Source organism: Nerophis lumbriciformis, linkage group LG12, assembly GCF_033978685.3.
Source record: "Nerophis lumbriciformis linkage group LG12, RoL_Nlum_v2.1, whole genome shotgun sequence".
NCBI classification, from domain to species: Eukaryota; Metazoa; Chordata; class Actinopteri; order Syngnathiformes; family Syngnathidae; genus Nerophis; species Nerophis lumbriciformis.
This window is the reverse complement of record NC_084559.2, coordinates 16,037,402-16,057,198: the sequence shown is the minus strand read 5'-3', so window position 1 is coordinate 16,057,198 and position 19,797 is coordinate 16,037,402. Positions and strand designations below refer to the sequence as shown.

General features: G+C 44.1%; 1 protein-coding gene across 1 annotated transcript; it reads right to left on the bottom strand.

The window, feature by feature from the left end:
- Positions 1-3,648: 3,648 nt before the first annotated feature.
- On the bottom strand, positions 3,649-19,445 carry LOC133623028 (low molecular weight neuronal intermediate filament-like). Its single transcript, XM_061985941.2, has 4 exons — positions 18,675-19,445; positions 10,176-10,493; positions 9,974-10,098; positions 3,649-4,866 (listed from the first exon to the last, which is right to left on the bottom strand). Exons 1-4 carry the CDS (start codon positions 19,419-19,421, stop codon positions 4,527-4,529), a joined length of 1,530 nt encoding a protein of 509 aa, XP_061841925.2. The 5' UTR covers positions 19,422-19,445; the 3' UTR covers positions 3,649-4,526.
- Between the last annotated feature and the right edge of the window lie 352 nt (positions 19,446-19,797).

The window sequence follows — 19,797 nt, the reverse complement described above, 5'->3', positions numbered from 1 at the left end:
AAAAATGTCCCGCCAACTTTTTTATCCGTAAAATTCAAATAGCACCGTAAAAGTTGGCCCGGCTGTTTTGTCATGCGTGTGCTCGCCGCGTGTGTGCAAGACGTTTACGTCAAAAGGTTTGGTCGGTTGCGCTGGTTGGGGCAGGAATGGCACAATGTCGCGTTAATGTCATCTTTGTGGCGTCATGCTCGCTTTGCTGGATGTCGATGGATCCAACCAGGGGTGTCAAAACCTACGGCCCCCCCCGCCCGGGCCGGATAAAGCCTGATCCCAAGTAGTTCAAACCCCGGCCGAGTCATACCAAAGACTATAACAATGGGACCCATTACCTCCCTGATTGGCAATCAGCATAAAGGGTTGGAATTGGGGGTTAAATCACCAAAAAATTATTCCCGGGCGTGGCCAGTGCTGCTACTCACTGCTCCCCTCACCTCCCAGTGTGTGTGTGACAATCATTGGTACTTTAACATTAACTTAACTTTTCACATATAAAATCACAATACATAGGTTAAGTAGAACAATTCAATTAAAACAGGGGCAACATCAAAAGGACACAACGTGGATTAAAAATGGTAGTTAAAAGGTGCATTAACTAAAAGCTTTACTAAAAAGAGACGTTTTCAAATGTTTCTTAAAAGTTTCAACACGGTCAAGATCACGAAGAGACTGGTGCAAATTGTTCCAGAGTCTGGGAGATCAAGATCACGAAGGGACTGGTGCAAATTGTTCCAGAGTCTGGGAGATTCAAGATCACGAAGGGACTGGTGCAAATTGTTCCAGAGTCTGGGAGATCAAGATCACGGAGGGACTGGTGCAAATTGTTCCAGAGTCTGGGAGATCAAGATCACGGAGGGACTGGTGCAAATTGTTCCAGAGTCTGGGAGATCAAGATCACGAAGGGACTGGTGCAAATTGTTCCAGAGTCTGGGAGATCAAGATCACGGAGGGACTGGCGCAAATTGTTCCAGAGTCTGAGAGATCAAGATCACGGAGGGACTGGTGCAAATTGTTCCAGAGTCTGGGAGATCAAGATCACGGAGGGACTGGTGCAAATTGTTCCAGAGTCTGGGAGATCAAGATCACGGAGGGACTGGTGCAAATTGTTCCAGAGTCTGGGAGATCAAGATCACGAAGGAACTGGTGCAAATTGTTCCAGAGTCTGGGAGATCAAGATCACGGAGGGACTGGTGCAAATTGTTCCAGAGTCTGGGAGATCAAGATCACGGAGGGACTGGTGCAAATTGTTCCAGAGTCTGGGAGATCAAGATCACGGAGGGACTGGTGCAAATTGTTCCAGAGTCTGGGAGATCAAGATCACGGAGGGACTGGTGCAAATTGTTCCAGAGTCTGGGAGATCCAGATCACGGAGGGACTGGTGCAAATTGTTCCAGAGTCTGGGAGATCAAGATCACGGAGGGACTGGTGCAAATTGTTCCAGAGTCTGGGAGATCAAGATCACGGAGGGACTGGTGCAAATTGTTCCAGAGTCTGGGAGATCAAGATCACGGAGGGACTGGTGCAAATTGTTCCAGAGTCTGGGAGATCAAGATCACGGAGGGACTGGTGCAAATTGTTCCAGAGTCTGGGAGATCAAGATCACGGAGGGACTGGTGCAAATTGTTCCAGAGTCTGGGAGATCCAGATCACGGAGGGACTGGTGCAAATTGTTCCAGAGTCTGGGAGATCAAGATCACGGAGGGACTGGTGCAAATTGTTCCAGAGTCTGGGAGATCAAGATCACGGAGAAACTGGTGCAAATTGTTCCAGAGTCTGGGAGATCAAGATCACGGAGGGACTGGTGCAAATTGTTCCAGAGTCTGGGAGATCAAGATCACGGAGGGACTGGTGCAAATTGTTCCAGAGTCTGGGAGATCAAGATCACGGAGGGACTGGTGCAAATTGTTCCAGAGTCTGGGAGATCAAGATCACGGAGGGACTGGTGCAAATTGTTCCAGAGTCTGGGAGCTACAGCCTGGAATGCCAGGTCTCCACGGGTTTTAAAATGAGTTTTCAGAATCAGAATCAGAATAGTTTTATTGCCATTGTTTGAGAACGGGTTCACAAACTACAAATTTTTTTTTGGTGCAATGGTGCAACATAAAACACATATAACACAGATTTGGTAATAACAAGAGCTGTAACGGAGCTATCAGATCTTGTTATAGACTTAGAAGGAATTATTTTGGGGATCTTTAGAAGACCCTGGCCTCAATCATTGCTACTTTAACTTTAACTTTTAATAAAAATGAGCTGGGTGGGTTTTTTTTTTTGGGAACGAAAGAAACTGCTGTTCTAAATGTGTCCACTGGATGTCACTATATCAATTCTGTTAGGCAAGTGTATTCACAGTAAAGGGTGACGCTGGCTCGTCCTCCTCCTCGACCCACATGAAACTTAAAACTTGCTGTTTTGTGGGCATACTTGCCAACCTTCAGACCTCCGAATTCGGGAGATGGGGGGGTAGGGGGGGGTGTATATTGTCGCGTCTCGGAAGAGTTAGTGCTGCAAGGTGTTCTGGGTGTTAGTTCTGTTGTGTTTATGTTGTGTTACGGTGCGGATGTTCTCCCGAAATGTGTTTGTCATTCTCGTTTGGTGTGGGTTCACAGTGTGGCGCATATTTGCAACAGTGTTAAAGTTGTTTATACGAACCACCCTCAGTGTGACCGGTATGGCTGTTGATCAAGCTAATGTGAGCTTACAAGCCGCATATATTATGTGACTGGGTCGGCACGCTGTTTGTATGGAGGAAAAGCGGATGTGGCGACATGTTGTAGAGGACGTTAAAGGCAGTGACTTCCGGGTGGAAATCGGGAGAAATTCGGGAGAATGGTTGCTACGGGAGATTTTCGGGAGGGGCACTGAAATTCGGGAGTCTCCCGGGGAAAATCGGGAGGCTTGGCAAGTATGTTTTATGGGTTCTGTTTCGAAGTCATCGTCATTCGGCACCCTCGTTGCCCCAAAATGTCTCCGTCAAACCCGGGAAAAGTTAACTTAACCCTTTTGAATAGTTTTTACCGCCGTTTTCTTACGGTTTGTTGAGTTGGCATTGGATTGATAGGTGGACTTGACCCCTTAGTCATGTCCACGCATGGTCTACGCCAATGTTTTTCAACCTTTTTTGAGCCAAGGCACATTTTTTGCGTTGAAAAAATGCGGAGGCACACCACCAGCAGAAATCATTCAAAAACGAAACTCAGTTGACAGTAAAAATTCGTTGTCGCAATTGTTGGATATGACTTTAAACCACAACCAAGCATGCATCAATATAGCTCTTGTCTCAAAGTAGGTGTACTGTCACCACCTGTCACATCACGCCCTGACTTCTTTTGAGTTTTTGGTGTTTTCCCGTGTGTAGTGTTTTAGTTCTTGTCTTGCGCTCGTATTTTGGTGGCTTTTTGTCTTTTTTTGGTATTTTCCTGTAGCAGTTTCATGTCTTCCTTTGAGCGATATTTCCCGCATCTACTTTGTTTTAGCAATCGAGAATATTTCAGTTGTTTTTATCCTTCTTTGTGGGGACATTGTTGATTGTCATGTCATGTTCGGATGTACTTTGTAGACGCCGTCTTAGCTCCACAGTAAGTCTTTGCTGTCGTCCAGCATTCTGTTTTTGTTTACTTTGTAGCCAGTTCAGTTTTAGTTCCGTTCTACATAGCCTTCCCTAAGCTTCAATGCCTTTTCTTAGGGGCACTCACCTTTTGTTTATTTTTGGTTTAAGCATTAGACACCTTTTACCTGCACCCTGCCTTCCGCTGTTTCCCACATCTACAAAGCAATTAGCTACCGGCTGCCACCTACTGATATGGAAGAGTATTACACGGTTACTCTGCCGAGCTCTAGACAGCACCGACACTCAACATTAACACATAATTTGTAGATTATAATTACTGGTTTGCAAAAAATATTTTTAACCCAAATAGGTGAAATTAGACAATCTTCCACGGCACCCAGACTGTATCTCACTGCACACTAGTGTCCCTCGGCACAGTGGTTGAAAAACACTGGTCTACGCATGGTCTATTTGATACCTCGAAGAGTTTACATGTCGTGTTTTTTGTTCAATCCCAGAAAGACTGTGAGTTAAAGTTTAATTTCCGGCTGAGACCAAGTCCAAACTCATGGTGTTTTTGAATCTGCACCAATTTCCCTCAGAATTTTCGACAAACTTGGAAGTTTTTTTTGTCCAGAGGATTATTTTGTGATTTGTACGTTTTCAGAATGTACTTGTTCTATTTTTTTGGCCAGAGTAAAACAAAGAAAACAACCTGGAGTTGTCTTTATTTTTCAGTTATCATGCCATGATTTTACCATTCCGGCCCACTTGGGAATAGATTTTCCTTTTGACACCCCTGGATCAATCCTTTGCGCTGATTCAGCCATTTGCAAGAGCGTGTGTGTGTGTGTGTGTGTGTGTGTGTGTGTGTGTGTGTGTGTGTGTGTGTGTGTGTGTGTGTGTGCGGATGATGCAACCATGTTATACACGCATGTACAATGGGAAGTGGTGATGCTGGTGAAGCTACATAAGCACTTTAGTTCTTGCTGGTCTTCTCATTTGGGCTTTTCTTCTCCTTCTCCTTCTCCTTCTCATCCTTCTCTTTTGGCTTCTTCTCCTCCTCCTCGTCTTCCTCCTCTTCCTCACCGTCACCTCCCTCCTGGTCCACGCCCTCGTCTTCGTCCTCCCCCTCGTCCTCCTCGCCGTCATCCTCGTCCTCCTTGTCTTCCTCCTCCTCCTCCTCCTCCGGTTTGGACTTCCTGTACGCGCCCATGGAGTACGTGCGGGACGACATGTAGGAGAAGCCCGGGTAACCGGACTGGACCATGGCGCCGCCAACGGTGCTGAGGCGGCACTCTTCGCCTTCCAGCAGCTTCCTACAAAGGACAGGTAAATGGGTTATACTTGTCTAGCGCTTTTCTACCTTCGAGGTACTCAAAGCGCTTTGACACTATTTCCACATTCACACATTCACACACTGATTTTGCCAAGCAAGGCCCTAACCAGGACCCATCAGGAGCAAGGGTGAGGTGTCTCGCTCAAGGACACAACGGACGTGACGAGATTGATAGAAGGTGGGGATTGAACCAGGAACCCTCAGGTTGCTGGCACGGCCACTCTCCCAAACCGCGCCACGCAGGTGGTATGGATTAGATGACGGGTGTCAAACTGGTTTTCATTGAGGGCCACATGGCAGTCATGGCAGAGGGCCGCTTGTAACAGTGACTAATGTTTTAAGTAGACTGTCGGTTTTACAGTAAAAACTTTGCATTTACAACATCCATCCATCCATCCATCCATCTTCTTCCGCTTATCCGAGGTCGGGTCGCGGGGGCAGCAGCCTAAGCAGGGAAGCCCAGACTTCCCTCTCCCCAGCCACTTCGTCCAGCTCCTCCCGGGGGATCCCGAGGCGTTCCCAGGCCAGCCGGGATATATAGTCGTCCCAACGTGTCCTGGGTCTTCCCCGTGGCCTCCTACCGGTCGGACGTGCCCTAAACACCTCCCTAGGGAGGCGTTCGAGTGGCATCCTGACCAGATGCCCGAACCACCTCATCTGGCTCCTCTTGATGTGGAGGATCAGCGGCTTTACTTTGAGCTCCCCCCGGATGACGGAGCTTCTCACCCTATCTCTAAGGGAGAGCCCCGCCACCCGGCGGAGGAAACTCATTTCGGCCGCTTGTACCCGTGATCTTGTCCTTTCGGTCATGACCCAAAACTCATGACCATAGGTGAGGATGGGAACGTAGATCGACCGGTAAATCGAGAGCTTTGCCTTCCGGCTCAGCTCCGTCTTCACCACAACGGATCGATACAGCGTCCGCATTACTGAAGACGCCGCACCGATCCGCCTGTCGATCTCACGATCCACTCTTCCCTCACTCGTGAACAAGACTCCGAGGTACTTGAACTCCTCCACTTGGGGCAAGATCTCCTCCCCAACCCGGAGATGGCACTCCACCCTTTTCCGGGCGAGAACCATGGACTCGGACTTGGAGGTGCTGATTCCCATCCCAGTCGCTTCACACTCGGCTGCGAACCGATCCAGTGAGAGCTGAAGATCTTGGCCAGATGAAGCCATCAGGACCACATCATCTGCATAAAGCAGAGACCTAATCCTGCAGCCACCAAACCAGATACCCTCAACGCCCTGACTGTGCCTAGAAATTCTGTCCATAAAGGTTATGAACAGGTTTATTTATTATTATTTACAACATGTTACTGTAAAATACTGTTTGTTTGTTTTTTTTACAACATTTTACAGTAAATGGAAAAACAATATGTCAGACAAATTGTATGTAAATTATCAAAAAACTTTCCGTTCGCTGAGTTCCCAGTGAACAGACAAAGAGGCTGTCTTTGTTGCACCAAGCCAAAGGCTTGTAAAATTCCATTGTGTACGAAAGGGAGGGGTTATCTTTTGTGATCCAAGACTTGCCCAAGCTCGATCCAGGACCAGTCCAAGCCCGAGGCATCTTTTTTCTTTTGTGTTAATGTGACCGAAAACAATGGCAATTGTCGGAGGCAGATATTTACATATATCCGTATTTAAGTGTTACTTCTTTAATTTCATAATCATATTACAAAATAGCTAGTGTTTTTCTTCCATTTGTGGTCTTTTGGTTGTCTGCAAATACTGTGTGCTAACCTTGAGTGTGGAATGTAAGAAAGAGAGATACTCCTTCCTCTTATCTATTCTTATGTCCAGGTGCGGAGGACAATGTGCATGTGTTTGGGCTGGAGGGACAAGACTGCGAGGGTGGGAGGGAGAGAGACTTGATAGAGGAGAAGGTTTTTCAGTGGAGGGGGGCAGACCATCTTAGCGGCGCGATTGAATGTTCTATGCTGGACTGGTCTCAGTATATTTACAAAGCTTTGCAAATATATTACAAAATACGTATTCTGTCTCTGGTGGTTTTTCTACTCAGCTTTAAGTGTCGTAAAGAGCTTGGGAGCGAACAGCGACTTGAATTCCCTGGGAGGAACAACTGGTCCAAACGCAACACTGTTTACATGCCCCCTCCCCCACCCCATTCCTTTAGAAACAGCTGTTGTTGTGTAAACAGGGAATATCCAAATAAAAGAGGAGACGTGAACCTTTTTTCGTTAGAGCGTGCTGGAGACTGTCTAGAGTACAGCCCAGACGTTTCTCCTCAAGTTGAGCCAAATTTAATTCTGTCTCTGTTTAATTCCTTGCTTCTTGTCTCGTTTAATAGATGTCATCAGTGTTTGAACCTCACACAGTACCACTATTTTTGGGGTGGGGGGGGTTTTACGGGAAAAAGCTGGTAGCTTAGTTGCCAGAATGTTCGTGTTAAATTTTTTACAACATTATATTGTTTATGGAAAAACAGTACAAGTTTTTTTTGTATTCTGGCAATTTAGCTGCCAGTTTTTCTACCATAAAAGCAAATGTAACGTCTTTCCATTTACAGTAATACACCGTTAAAAACCAGTGGCGGGCCGTGCATTTCCCACCTAGGCCTTCAGTGATGTCTTACTTAGTCCGACTTCAACAAATACCCTTTAAAATACCATCATTTATGTCGCCACATGACCCCGGCGGGAGAAATACTATACAGAAACACACCTGCGCACTGCTGGGCATTGAACCACCTCAATTTGTCACTAGTGTACAAAACGAGCTATTTTTTGGCACATTTAAAAATCAATAAACCGGCATCAAAACCAAAATAATTGTATTGAATGTGAAAAAGTTTTTTTTTAATGTTGTAAATGTATCAAAATTAAAAAACACATGTACATAAGTATCCATGGCTTTTGCTCAATATTTTGTAGATGCGCCTTTGGCAGAAACTACAGCCTCAAGTCTTTTGAATATGATGCTTAAAACCTCTAAAGGTAGTTGCCACATGCGTGGACAACACCTTTTAGCTTTTATTTCCAAAATTGTGTACACTACTGAATTGGGGTCTTATGGCCACTTATGTGGACACTTATACTGCCATCTGGTGGTGTCAGAAAAGTATAACATACAATGGAATTTGGGGGGGAAAAAAGTGTAAAAATAAGAATTAGCATGTCACTAAACATGAAGTACCCGTTTGTGTATTTATGGACTAAGTACATCATATCAAAAGATGATTTTTAGTTTTTATTCTAATTAGGGTTCAATAAGCCCAAATAGCAAAGATAAATGAATAAAAAAGCATGTAAACAAACAACTCTCAAGTTCCATCAAGTTGCACGAAAAGTCCAGGATGTCTCTGTACATTGCCACATTCATCTTTCCCTCTATCCCGACTAGCAAAAGCTGTGAATACTTATGTACATTTTTTTATTTTATAGTCCATCCATCCATCCATCTTCTTCCGCTTATTCGAGGTCGGGTCGCGGGGGCAGCAGCCTAAGCAGGGAAGCCCAGACTTCCCTCTCCCCAGCCACTTCGTCCAGCTCTTCCTGTGGGATCCCGAGGCGTTCCCAGGCCAGCCGGGAGACATAGTCTTCCCAACGTGTCCTGGGTCTTCCCCGCGGCCTCCTACCGGTCAGACGTGCCCTAAACACCTCCCTAGGGAGGCGTTCGGGTGGCATCCTGACCAGATGCCCGAACCACCTCATCTGGCTCCTCTCGATGTGGAGGAGCAGCGGCTTTACTCTGAGCTCCTCCCGGATGGCAGAGCTTCTCACCCTATCTCTAAGGGAGAGCCCCGCCACCCGGCGGAGGAAACTCATTTGGGCCGCTTGTACCCGTGATCTTGTCCTTTCGGTCATAACCCAAAGCTCATGACCATAGGTGAGGATGGGAACGTAGATCGACCGGTAAATCGAGAGCTTTGCCTTCCGGCTCAGCTCCTTCTTCACCACAACGGATCGATACAGCGTCCGCCTTACTGAAGACGCCGCACCGATCCGCCTGTCGATCTCACGATTCACTCTTCCCTCACTCGTGAACAAGACTCCGAGGTACTTGAACTCCTCCACTTGGGGCAAGATCTCCTCCCCAACCCGGCGATGGCACTCCACCCTTTTCCGGGCGAGAACCATGGACTCGGATTTGGAGGTGCTGATTCTCATCCCAGTCGCTTCACACTCGACTGCGAACCGATCCAGTGAGAGCTGAAGATCCTGGCCAGATGAAGCCATCAGGACCACATCGTCTGCAAAAAGCAGAGACCTAATCCTGCAGCCACCAAACCAGATCCCCTCAACGCCTTGACTGCGCCTAGAAATTCTGTCCATAAAAGTTATGAACAGAATCGGTGACAAAGGGCAGCCTTGGCGGAGTCCAACCCTCACTGGAAACGTGTCCGACTTACTGCCGGCAATGCGGACCAAGCTCTGGCACTGATCATACAGGGAGCGGACTGCCACAATCAGACAGTCCGATACCCCATACTCTCTGAGCACTCCCCACAGGACTTCCCGAGGGACACGGTCGAATGCCTTCTCCAAGTCCACAAAACACATGTAGACTGGTTGGGCAAACTCCCATGCACCCTCAAGGACCCTGCCGAGAGTATAGAGCTGGTCCACAGTTCCACGACCAGGACGAAAACCACACTGTTCCTCCTGAATCTGAGGTTCGACTATCCGGCTTAGCCTCCTCTCCAGTACACCTGAATAGACCTTACCGGGAAGGCTTTTTTATTTTATAGTGCATTTGCAAATTGAAAACAAAACAAAAAAAACTTTTCACATTGTCATTGTGGGGTGTTGTCTGTAGAATTTTGAGAACAAAAATAAATTTCTTCCATTTTGGAAGAAGGTTGTAACATAAAATGTGGACAAGGTGAAGCGCTGTGATTACTTTCCAGATGCACTGTATATTCTCTGTTAAATGGTTCTGTGTTTATATTTTTGGGTTAATTCATTGGATTTACATGATTTGTTATAGGAAAACTTTAAACTCTAGTGTGACTTATATATGTTTTTTTTCCTTCTTTATTATGCATTTCCGGCCGGTGCGACTTATACTCCGGCGCGACTTATAATCAGGAAAAATACGGTATTTGTGTTGTTGCAAACCTGTAAGCAGCAATTTCAATGTCCAGAGCCATCTTGACATTGAGCAGATCCTGGTACTCCCGCAGGTGGCGGGACATTTCTCCTTTGGTGCTACGCAGCGCCCCCTCCAGCTGCTCAATGGTGTCCTAGAAGCACACATGACTTTTACACGGGTGACCCGCTCAGCAGAGCGGTGGCGTCTGGGTGCGACGCGCTCACATACCTGCATGTCTCCAACTTCACCGTTATGGCGGTCCTCCATCTCAGCAATCTGCCTCTCCAGGGCCTCGTTGTGGCCCCTCAGGGCCTCGATCTCCAAGGTGCGGGCTTGCACCTGCCGGCGGTACTCGGTCAACTCCTCCTTTGAGTGCTTGATGGCGTCCTGGTTGCGTGCCGCGGCCTCTGTCACGGTTGCGAACTTGGAGCGGTACCACTCCTCTGCCTGGGCCTGGTTCCTGCATGATAGGTTCTCATACTGGGCCCTGATGTCCTTCAGGGCCGCCGCCAGGTCCGGTTTGCTCATGTCCATCTCCACGGACACCTGGACATCAGAGGGTTCCAGTGTACTTTAGTTTGGTTTAAAGCAGGGCTATTCAACTGGCGGCCGGGGGGCCAAATCCGTACACCGTACTTGCCCCCGCGCTCCGTTCAAAACTTGAGAGACAAACACTTTAGCAGCAAATTCCTATTACCAGACTGCTTCTATGTTAGTTACCTCTCTTTGTTTATAATGTATATTTTTTGCTGGATCTACTCTCTATTTTATGCTCGGCAGAGTAACCGTGTAATACTCTTCCATATCAGTAGGCGGCAGCCGGTAGCTAATAGATGTCGGAAACAGCGGGAGGCAGGGTGCAGGTAAAATTGAGTCTAATGCTGAAACCAAAAATAAACAAAAGGTGAGTGCCCTTAAGAAAAATTATTGAAGCTTAGGGAAGGCTATGCAGAACGAAACTAAAACTGAACTGGCTACAAAGTAAACAAAAACAGAATGCTGGACGACAGCAAAGACTTACTGCGGAGTAAAGACGGCGTCCACAATGTACATCAGAACATGACATGACAATCAACAACGTCCCGACAAAGAAGGACAAAAACAACTAAAATCTTCTTCATTGCTTAAACAAAGTATATGCAGGAAATATCGCTCAAAGGAAGACATGAAACTGCTACAGGAAAATACCAAAAAAAGAGAAAAAGCAACCAAAATAGGAGCGCAAGACAACGACTAAAACACTACACACAGGAAAACAGCAAACAACTCCAAATAAGTCATGATGTGATGTGACAGGTGGTGACAGTACACCTACTTTGAGACAAGAGCTATAGTGATGCATGGTTGGTTATGGTTTAAAGTCATATCCAACAATTACGACTAGGACTTTTTACTGTCAACTGAGTTTCGTTTTTTAATGATTTCTGCTGGTGGTGTGCCTCCGGATTTTTTCAACGCAAAAAATGTGCCTTGGCTCAAAAAAGGTTGAAAAACACTGGTCTAGAGCTTGGCAGAGTAACCGTGTAATACTCTTCCATATCAGTAGGTGGCAGCCGGTAGCTATTTGCTTTGTAGATGTCGGAAACAGCGGGAGGCAGGGTGCAGGTAAAATTGAGTCTAATGCTGAAACCAAAAATAAACAAAAGGTGAGTGCCCTAAAGAAAAATAATTGAAGCTTAGGGAAGGCTATGTAGAACAAAACTAAAACTGAACTGGCTACAAAGTAAACAAAAACAGAATGCTGGACGACAGCAAAGACTTACTGCGGAGCAAAGACGGCGTCCACAATGTACATCCAAACAATGACATGACAATCAACAATGTCCCCACAAAGAAGGATAAAAACAACTAAAATCTTCTTAATTGCTAAAACAAAGTTGATGCGGGAAATATCGCTCAAAGGAAAACATGAAACTGCTACAGAAAAATAGCAAAAAAAGAGAAAAAGCCATTAAAATAGGAGCGCAAGACAAGGACTAAAACACTACACACAGGAAAACAGCAAAAAAATCCAAATAAGTCAGGGATGTGATGTGACAGGTCGTGACAGTACACCTACTTTGAGACAAAAGCTATAGTGATGCATGCTTGGTTATGGTTTAAAGTCATACCCATCAATTGCGACAACGACTTTTTACTGTCAACTGAGTTTCATTTTTTAATGATTTCTGCTGGTGGTGTGCCTACGGATTTTTTCAACGCAAAAAATGTGCCTTGGCTCAAAAAAGGTTGAAAAACACTGGTCTAGAGCTTGGCAGAGTAACGGTGTAATACTCTTCCATATCAGTAGGTGGCAGTAGGTAGCGAATTGCTTTGTCGATGTCGGGAACATGGTTTGTCGTGATCACAATATGCAGACGACAGCGGGAGGCAGCGTGCAGGTAAAAAAAAAAAAAAAAGGTATCTAATGCTTAAACCAAAAATAAACAAAAGGCATTGAAGCAAAACCAAACTAAAACTGAACTGGCTGAGAAGTAAACAAAAACAGAATGCTGGACGACAGCAAAGACTTACAGCATGTGGAGCAGACGGCGCCCACTGCTGCTGATGGTCGGGATGGTCTACTGCTGGCCCCACTATGGACTGGACTCTCACACTATTATGTTAGATCCACTATGGACTGGACTCTCACTATTATGTTAGGTCCACTATGGACTGTACTCTCACACTATTATGTTAGATCCACTATGGACTGGACTCTCACTATTATATTAGATCCACTATGTACTGGACTCTCACTATAATGTTAGATCCACTATGGACTGGACTCTCACTATTATATTAGATCCACTATGGACTGGACTCTCACTATTATGTTAGATCCACAATGGACTGTACTCTCACTATTATGTTAGATCCACTATGGACTGGACTCTCACACTATGATGTTAGATCCACTATGGACTGGACTCTCACTATTATGTTAGATCCACTATGGACTGGACTCTCACTATTATGTTGGATCCACTATGGACTGGACTCTCACACTATTATGTTAAATCCACTATGGACTGGACTCTCACACTATTATGTTAGATCCACTATGGACTGGACTCTCACACTATTATGTTAGATCCACTATGGACTGGACTCTCACTATTATATTAGATCCACTATGGACTGGACTCTCACTATTATGTTAGATCCACAATGGACTGTACTCTCACTATTATGTTAGATCCACAATGGACTGGACTCTCACTATTATGTTAGATCCACTATGGACTGGACTCTCACTATTATATTAGATCCACTATGGACTGGACGCTCACTATTTTATTAGATCCACTATGGACTGGACTCTCACTATTATGTTAGATCCACTATGGACTAGACTCTCACACTATTATGTTAGATCCACTATGTACTGGACTCTCACTATTATGTTAGATCCACTATGGACTGGACTCTCACTATTATATTAGATCCACTATGGACTGGACTCTCACTATTATGTTAGATCCACAATGGACTGTACTCTCACTATTATGTTAGATCCACTATGGACTGGACTCTCACACTATTATGTTAGATCCACTATGGACTGGACTCTCACTATTATGTTAGATCCACTATGGACTGGACTCTCACACTATTATGTTAGATCCACTATGGACTGGACTCTCACACTATTATGTTAGATCCACTATGGACAGGACTCTCACTATTATGTTAGATCCACTATGGACTGGACTTTCACTATTATGTTAGATCCACTATGGACTGGACTCTCACTATTATGTTAGATCCACTATGGACTGGACTCTCACACTATTATGTTAGATCCACTATGGACTGGACTCTCACTATTATGTCAGATCCACTATGGACTGGACTCTCACAATATTATGTTAGATCCACTATGGACTGGACTCTCACATTATTATGTTAGATCCACTATGGACTGGACTCTCTCACTAGTATGTTCGATCCACTATGGACTGGACTCTCACACTATTATGTTAGATCCACTATGGACTGGACTCTCACACTATTATGTTAGATCCACTATGGACTGGACTCTCACTATTATGTTAGATCCACTATGGACTGGACTCTCACACTATTATGTTAGATCCACTATGGACTGGACTCTCACACTATTATGTTAGATCCACTATGGACTGGACTCTCACACTATGATGTTAGATCCACTATGGACTGGACTCTCACTATTATATTAGATCCACTACGGACTGGACTCTCACTATTATATTGGATCCACTATGGACTGGACTCTCACTATTATGTTAGATCCACTATGGACTGGACTCTCACTATTATGTTAGATCCACTATGGACTGGACTCTCACTATTTTATTAGATTCACTATGGACTGGACTCTCACTATTATGTTAGATCCACTATGGACTGGACTCTCACACTATTATGTTAGATCCACTATGGACTGGACTCTCACACTATTATGTTAGATCCACTATGGACTGGACTCTCACTATTATGTTAGATCCACTATGGACTGGACTCTCACACTATTATGTTAGATCCACTATGGACTGGACTCTCACACTATTATGTTAGATCCACTATGGACTGGACTCTCACACTATTATGTTAGATCCACTATGGACTGGACTCTCACTATTATATTAGATCCACTATGGACTGGACTCTCACTATTATATTAGATCCACTATGGACTGGACTCTCACTATTATATTGGATCCACTATGGACTGGACTCTCACTATTATGTTAGATTCACTATGGCCTGGACTCTCACTATTATGTTAGATCCACTATGGACTGGACCCTTACTATTATGTTAGATCCACTATGGACTGGACTCTCACACTATTATGTTAGATCCACTATGGACTGGACTCTCACTATTATATTAGATCCACTATGGACTGGACTCTCACTATTATGTTAGATCCACTATGGACTGGACTCTCACACTATTATGTTAGATCCACTATGGACTGGACTCCCACTATTATGTTAGATCCACTATGGACTGGACTCTCACTATTATGTTAGATCCACTATGGACTGGACTCTCACTATTATGTTCGATCCACTATGGACTGGACTCTCACACTATTATGTTAGATCCACTATGGACTGGACTCTCACACTATTATGTTAGATCCACTATGGACTGGACTCTCACTATTATGTTAGATCCACTATGGACTGGACTCCCACTATTATGTTAGATCCACTATGGACTGGACTCTCACTATTATGTTAGATCCACTATGGACTGGACTCTCACACTATTATGTTAGATCCACTATGGACTGGACTCTCACTATTATGTTAGATCCACTATGGACTGGACTCCCACTATTATGTTAGATCCACTATGGACTGGACTCTCACTATTATGTTAGATCTACTATGGACTGGAGGTTTCTCATTGTCCCATTGGGTTGAGTTTTTCCTTGCCCTGATGTGGGATCTGAACCGAGGATGTCGTCGTGGCTTGTGCAGCCCTTTGAGACACTTGTGATTTAGGGCTGTATAAATAAACATTGATTGATGATTGATTGATTGAGTATCCCAAGTTTAAAAGAGTCTTAACTTACATTCCAAATGTTTCAAGCATGGTTCCTGAGAACCAGCGTCCTCTGCAGTGGACATTTCGTGTTTTGACCACTGCCAAATTGAGCGCTTCGACCAAGAGGAGAAGAATGCATATTGTACACAACTTGAGTTTTAATAAGTATTTTTTTAAATAAATTTTTATCCAATACCATTGAAAGAACTGAGATGAGCAGGATTTAGAACCCATGCAAATGAGTGTGTGCCCACTGCTGCACGGCTGAAAACTGCTGACTCAGGCTTCTTTCGCCGCGCTGTCAATTGCTTACACGGCAGTAAAACTCTCTGTGAGGCAGCCGCAAAAAACCCTGGAGAAATCTACCCGGCAACCGTCCCTCTTGTCGCAGCATTTCATGCATTGATTCCACTTCTATGCTTCTGCTTTGTCATGCAATGATATCAGCTTACAGGTTCAACTGTTTTTTTTCAGTCTTTAAATGCACAAAACTGTTTTAATACTATGTTAAAAAAATTCAAGTGTCGAGTGAAAGTCAAGAGGTCTATCTGCATGACTGCTGTCCCTCGGGAAAGGCCACACCCTCGGATTATGCGCCTTTTTTCTGCGCATTTCTCCCCGCTCTGCCCCCACCCCGCACCTTCATGCTACCTAATGATGGATGCATGAACACGACAGTGGGTGTGTTCTCCTTTTCTGTGCAGCTTGTTTTATAATTGGCTTGTGGCACCAAAATAGAATTAAAAATAAACTAACCGATAACAACACTTTGTCACCTGTATTCTTCTGAGAGCCAGCGTCCTCTGCAGTGGACGTTTGTGGACATGCGTGACTTGGCTATTGTGTCCTGTAATTTGGTAGGACTTCTAAAAAAATAATAATTTGAGGACATTATGCAAATGTACACTGCAGAGGACACAGCCTCTGGGGAGTTTATAAGCATATTTTACTGTTTTTTGCGTCGGACCAGTTCTTCCTCCAAGGGAATCTAAGTTACTGGTCAATCCCAAATTCTTTCGATGACATATATGCTGAGTAAGAAGGACCATCAAGACAGAATTGGAATATTTTCAAATTTATACCAAAGCTTTGGGAGATCAACTTAATCAATACATTCATATTGGCTGCTCTAGTTGATCTGGCATTCAACCGGAAAGACCCACCCACCCCCCAGAAAATAATGCCTATCCTTCCCCAACACTGATAAGATAAAGAGGGGGATGCATCTTTCTCACATTCAAATGCCTAAAACACTACACAGACATCTGCAGACAAAAAGAGACTGGTAGAATACACAAAGGAAAAGTACTATATCCTCTAAACATGTCTATGTGAAAAGAAAGAACTCTTAAACACATATGCCTCCTCCACAGTTGGCAATATTTAAAAAAATGCATTGTTATTTATTTATTTTTTGTTCATGAGGCCCAGAAATCCTGTGTGCATTAGAAAGTTGTCACGAGTTGTGAGGGTCTCGGGTGGCACTGCAGAGCCATAAATTAGCCGGTGCGCGTGACTAAGGTGCAGGGTGCGGGGACAAGACTCAAACTGGGAAGGAGCCGAGTAAACCGATGACATAAAATAGAGCAGCAGTTCTTTTTTTTGCACCAAGTACCATCCCAGAAAACAATTCAAGTAGCACCATATTGACCAATACAGTAGCAAGTGTATTTTATGTTTTTTGGGCCACTTTAACATTACACAGTTTGAACAGTAACACTGAGTTTGAATATTTATTAGGTGATTCTTTTGGTGCACCACTAGATGGAGTTTCCATACCATGCTTGGCGTATTGATATAATAGTCCATACAATTTGCACTTCCACCGCCTCCATTTTCTAATTGGCTTAATGGTTTACAATTATCTATCAAATCTTGGAGGATGATAAAGAGTACAAAAGCCCTTAAATTGATATCCTTGTTAAAAACATTTAAAGTGATTTAGGTAGCCCTTTTTTTTCATATTTTGGTAACACTTTAGTATGGGGAACAGCATTAATTAGTTTCTTATTAACATGCAAATTAGTAACACATTGGCTGTTATTTAGTCATTATTAAGTACTTATTAATGCCTTATTCTGCATGGCCTTATTATACAACCAGTAAGCCATTAACTAAGAGTCTTCCCTCAATAACCTCAGAATTATTGCTTATTAGTAACCCTAACCCTAACCCTAACCCTTATATGTTCCCCTAGTCTCCAAATAACTCTAAATGAAGTCTTTGTTGCTTTAATAAGCAACTAATTAATGGTGAATATGTTCCCCATACTAAAGTGTTACCCATATTTTTTATTATTATTATTCATTATTATTTAATACTCTCTCTATTTGCTTTTGTTTTCTTTCCTTGACATGTTTCGCCGATGCTGAAAGTGCCTTGACTTTTGTGTGCATTTGTTGTTCAATAAAAAAAATTAAATTAAAATTAAAAAAAATAAAGAAAAATTTTTTTTAAAAAAGAAAAACTTTTTTTTTTTAATAATTAAATTAGTGCACTCCACCCAGGTGCACGATGTAAAAACATTGAAAACAATTTAAAAAATGTTTTGAAAAATATGAAAAACAATTAAAAAATATTTTTAAAAACATTTTAAAATACAAAAAAATGTAAACAAAATTCCTAAATTTTTGTCAATGTTTTAAAAAAAAAGTAAATCAATTACTAAAGAATTACTAAAGAATTACTAAAGAATTACTAAAAAATTACCAAAAAAAAATCTTTTTTTTTTTAATTGTTAAAAAATTTAAAAAACATTTTTTTATTTATTTAAAAATTTTAAAAATTACAAGCAAAAAAAAGGTTTGCACTCCACTTAGGTGGATGTTTTGCAAAGTATGAAAACATTTTTAAAAAACATTTACTTTTTTTTTATACAAAAATATTAAACAAAATTTTAAAAAAATAAAAAAAAAACATTTTTTTTAATTCAACTAATTTAAAAAAATTACCAACAAATTACCAAACAATTACCAAAAAAATACCAAAAAGTTACCTAAAAATTACCAAAAAAATACCAAAAAAATTACCAAACAGCTACAAAACAATTACAAAACATTTATACGTTTTTTTAACAATTAAAAAAGAAAGGAAAAAATATTTTCTAAAAAAAATAAGGTAAAAATGTTTTCTAAAAATTTAAAAATTTTTAAAACTTTTTTATTTTTTTTATTTGCACTCCCACCCAGGTGCGCGACGTACCTGCGTGGCCTGCATCGACGACTGCATCTCCTGCAGCTCCTCCTCGTGGACCTTCCTCAGGAAGGCGATCTCGTCCAGCAGCGACTCCACCTTCTTCTCCAGCTCGAGGCGCGCCAGGGTGGCGTCGTCCACGTCCTTGCGGTAGCCCTTCAGGGCGCCCTCGGCCTCCTCGCGGAGCCGCGCCTCCTCGTCCAGCTTGTCGCGCAGGCGCTCCAGCGCCTCGCTCATCTGCACGCAGTCCAGGTGCGCCTGGCTCTTCTCGTGGGTCAGCTCCTCCACGCGCGCGCGCAGCTCGCGGATCTCCTGCTCGTAGAGCTCGTGGAGGCGCGAGGGCTCGCTGTGGCGCTGGCGGAGCATCGTCACCTCCGCCTCCAGCACTTTGTTCTGCTGCTCCAGGTGGTGCACCTTCTCGATGAACGACACGAAGCGGTCGTTGAGGCCCTGCAGCTGCTCCTTCTCGTTGGTGCGCACGATCTTCAGCTCGTTGGTCACCGCCGTGGACTGGCTCAGGTCCGGCATGGAGTCCTGCATGGAGAAGAGCCGCTGCCCGGGCGCGGCGCTCCGGCGGTAGCCGCCGCTGGAGGAGGACATCACCGCGGGGGAGCCGTACGTCCGGCTGCGGTAGCCGGAGGAGTGCACCCGGGACGGGCTACCCATACCGGCGCGCCCCGACCTCGGTGCGTCGCCGAAGATCTTGCGGTAGGAGCTGCTGCTGCTGCTGCTGTACATCTCGCCGGAGTAACTCATGGTGCGTGGAAGAGTGAGAAGGAGAGTTCCACGCCGGGTCCCGGACAGGTACTTTTATAGGCAACGCGCATGCGCATCGTCCGAGAAGATGGGACCAAACCTGCAAACTCATGCAGAAAAAAAAAAAACCCACGACACTTTAACTGAAAAACCTCCACTCAATCGGTGCCTCTTTTTTTTCATCTTTCACATTTCACACTTTTTATGCATCACTAATAAACTATTTTTCATTTCCACATGGCGACATTCGCGCTCTCCTTTGCGGGGATGCGCTTGTCACGTGATCATTAGGATGCTGCAGTCTGCCCCCACCCGCCCTCCCACGCCTCTGCAACACTTTTTGTCGTGGAGTGCCAACTTGAGAGTGTGGTCACGG

Bases quoted from the DNA above. Each gene is read 5' to 3' on its own strand.
- LOC133623028 (XM_061985941.2), bottom strand. From the start codon at position 19,421: ATGAGTTACTCCGGCGAGATGTACAGCAGCAGCAGCAGCAGCTCCTAC. The intron at 10,099-10,175 runs GTATGTGAGCGC...GTGTGCTTCTAG, and splicing joins GTGAAGTTGGAGACATGCAG to GACACCATTGAGCAGCTGGA. The intron at 4,867-9,973 runs GTTTGCAACAAC...TGTCCTTTGTAG, and splicing joins ATTGAAATTGCTGCTTACAG to GAAGCTGCTGGAAGGCGAAG.